The following is a 3,164-nucleotide window of genomic DNA, read 5'->3' on the forward strand; positions in this document are numbered from 1 at the left end:
GGGGGCTGTTCTCAGTGTCGTTCCAGAACTCTCCATGGGGCTTTGCTGGGTGCAGCTTCTCGGCTTAGAGCCTTCCAGGCTCCAGGTGCCCCCACCTGCCCCTAGGGTTCTCGCTGTGCCCTACTGTGCCTTCATGTTCCCTTAGTCTCTCCGAGCTGTTCCAACCCTGACAGCAGGGAGACCCACATGAAGTGGGGACTTCCCAATGGAGAAAGGGGACCCGAACTGATGGTGGAGGGAGAAAAGCAGCCTGAGGGCCTGGCCTGGAGTCAGGTACAGGATCTAAGCAACAGGCAGGGCAATTAATCTCCTGCTGGTCCCCAGTGAGCCTTGAGGAGTGTGAATGTCACTGCCCTAGCCATGTGGCTGCTTGAGCCCCCTGCTGTAGCCATGTCATCTGGGAAGGGTCTGGGATCATGGGGTCATTGGGTCATCTTCTGTTGGTGCTGGTTGCCCGAGGCCCTGCAGCTGCCTGATGTCCCTAAGGGGCTGTGGTATTGTGGTTACTCCCCAACCCCCTGGAGGTGGCTCCCTGGGGAGTTCGGACCTGGCATAGGGCTGCCTTAAGTGGGGGTGTCTCAGGGTCACCCAGGTCCCATAGAACGTGCCACTCCCTGAATCCATCCAGTGCTCAGGGGTGACCATGTCTAAGGTCCCTGCAGTAGGACCCCCATCTGGGGCTTGGGGGTGCCTGGGGTACTGGCCGGCTGGGTCCTGGCTTACTCAGAACACCAAACAGTTTAGTGTTTTCAGCTGAGAAGAGGGGTCCTGTCTCTGCTCACATTGTGGGAGGGGAAGCAGGAGCCACCCAGGGGCATGGCCTAGTTATAGGGGCCACCAATCGGCAGAGCAGACAGGCCACCCTGGGCCCCTTAGATGGGCAGCTGCCTGGCTGTGCAGCGTAGCAAGTTGTGCTTGCAGGTGAGGAGGGGCTGGCAGGGCTGTGTGTGACGGCCTGACACAGCTACACTTGTATTGTTGCAGGACCGACCAGTTGGGCATGTTCACACACAAGGAGTTTGAGCAGCTGGCCCCTGTGCTGGATGGCTTCAGCCTTATGACCTATGACTACTCCACGGCGCAGCAGTGAGTGTAGGCTTGTGGACACCGCGGGGCATGGCCTGATGGAAGCTGGTGGCGCTGTGCCTACCCTGTGTCCAGGAGGAGGTGGTCGTGTGGGCTGGGCCTTGGCCTGAGCCACAGACGCACGCAGGTGTCCAGTAGGAAGGACACCCAAAGGCCACATGTCTGCATTCCCTCCTCCCCTCCGTGTGTCTCAGACTCCTACTTCTTGCTCTGGGGACAGGGCGGCTGCACATGAGCACCTTGTCCCGGGCATGGGACATCCCGTGGATCCCAGCAGAAGGTGCTGGAGACCTGGACTGCTTTGCTTTTTGTTTGTTTTGTTTTTGTCCTTTTTGAGACGGGCCGCACCACGCTCAGCCAGTGAGCGCTGTGAGCGCACCGGTCATCCCTATATAGGATCCCAACCCACGGCGGGAGCACTGCTGCGCTCCCAGCGCCGCACTCTCCTGAGTGTGCCACGGGCTCGGCCCTGGACTGCTTTGCTGATGGCCCTTCGTGATCAGTCATTTCTGGTTCTTCCTGACTCTTGGGAGGTGTGGGCCACCGTAGAGAGAGAATATGCCCATGGGAGCTGAGCACCAAGCTCAGGTACAAGGCTTCCTGTCTGGTGCTGAAAGTGCTCCCCCTCTTGCCCCTACAGGCCTGGCCCTAATGCACCGCTGTCCTGGGTTCGAGCCTGTGTCCAGGTCCTGGACCCCAAGTCCAACTGGCGGAGCAAGATCCTCCTGGGGCTCAATTTCTATGGCATAGACTATGCAGCCTCCAAGGACGCCCGGGAGCCCGTCATCGGGGCCAGGTGAGCCCAGGATTCCCACCACGCTCAGGGTGTTGCTAGTCTCAGGTGGGTGTGTGCTGTCACACCCCAGGAAAGGGAGGAAGAAGTCGGGCTGGGAAGGGCAGGGGTCCAGTCCCCAGGGGCTCATGGACTGTGGGATTGGAAATATGGGCTGGGTGGGAAGCTCTGGGTCCTGCACCTGTGCCTGCCCTGCCAGGGTTGCCACCCTCCCTACAGCACTGATGCATTAGCTGATGAGTGTGGCCTCATGCTGTCCCTGAGCATGACTGACCTGTTGGTGGTCTTAGGAGTGTGTGCGGAGAGCTGGATGCAGCTGCTGGGTTTGGGGACCCCTCCTTCAGTTTATGCATGGCTGGGGCTCACTTGGGACCCAGGCACCCAGGCCTGGGCCCACCCGTGTGTTTCGGATGCTCCTTTCTCCATCTGGTGTCGTTTGCCTTCTACTGAAGGACTTCCTGTACCATTTTCTCCTTGTGGTTCTGCTGGTGTGGATTCTTCTCAGCTTTATTCTACCTGTTTCTGGAAGATGGTTTTCCTGGGTGTGGAATTCTGGTTGCTGGTTTTTCTTCAGTACTTTGCAGATGTTGCCTCTGTGTCTTCTCACTTGCATTTTTCCAACAGGAAACGTGTTGTCCATGTTCTCTTTTCCCTTCATGCCCTACTTTTAAGATTTTGTATTTATCTGGGTTCTGAGCAGTTTATGATGTTTCTTCATTTTCTTGTGCTTGGTGTTCATTGAGCTTCTTGAATCTGTGCATCTATACTTTTCATCAAATATGGAAAAATTTTGGCTAGTTTCTTAAAATATTATTTCTGTTCCTCCCTTTGTTTCCTGTCCTTCAGGGACTGTAAATACTTGTGTTAGGTCAATCGGATTGGTCCCTCAGCTCAGTGATATGCATTTTACTCTGCTGATTCTTTTTTCTGTTTTCTCCTGGTCAGTTTTTGCTGCTGTTTTCATAGTTTGCTGGTCATTTGTTTTGCCATTTGTCCCATTGGGTGCTCTTTTCGTCTCACATGTTTAATTCTCATGTCTAGGGGTTTGTTTGGGGTTTTTTTTTTTTTTTTTTTTTTTTTTTTGGTGTGTCCGGCAACGGATCGCACCCCTCGGCGTCGCGCCCGCACCTCGCTCAGCCAGTGAGCGGGAACCGGTCTGTATGTGGGATCCGAACCCTCAGCGGGAGCGCCGTTGCACTCCCAAGCGGCGCACTGTAGCAGGGCGCCCCCCGGCCGGCCCCTGTTTGGGGTTTTTTTTTTTTTTTTTTTTTTTTTTTTGGGGTGC

General features: G+C 55.7%; 1 protein-coding gene across 2 annotated transcripts in view; it reads left to right on the forward strand.

Annotated features, from left to right (window-relative positions):
• The window catches only part of CHID1 (chitinase domain containing 1), a 36,983-nt gene that overhangs the window by 18,627 nt on the left and 15,192 nt on the right, over window positions 1-3,164 (forward strand). For both annotated transcript variants that reach the window (XM_008588578.1, XM_008588577.1), the window contains exons 8-9: window positions 985-1,086; window positions 1,727-1,882. In XM_008588578.1, coding sequence (XP_008586800.1) covers window positions 985-1,086; window positions 1,727-1,882 — 258 coding nt within the window. The remainder of the gene's footprint in view (window positions 1-984; window positions 1,087-1,726; window positions 1,883-3,164) is intronic.

Source organism: Galeopterus variegatus, unplaced genomic scaffold (genome assembly GCF_000696425.1).
Source record: "Galeopterus variegatus unplaced genomic scaffold, G_variegatus-3.0.2 Scaffold4911, whole genome shotgun sequence".
Classification (NCBI taxonomy): domain Eukaryota; kingdom Metazoa; phylum Chordata; class Mammalia; order Dermoptera; family Cynocephalidae; genus Galeopterus; species Galeopterus variegatus.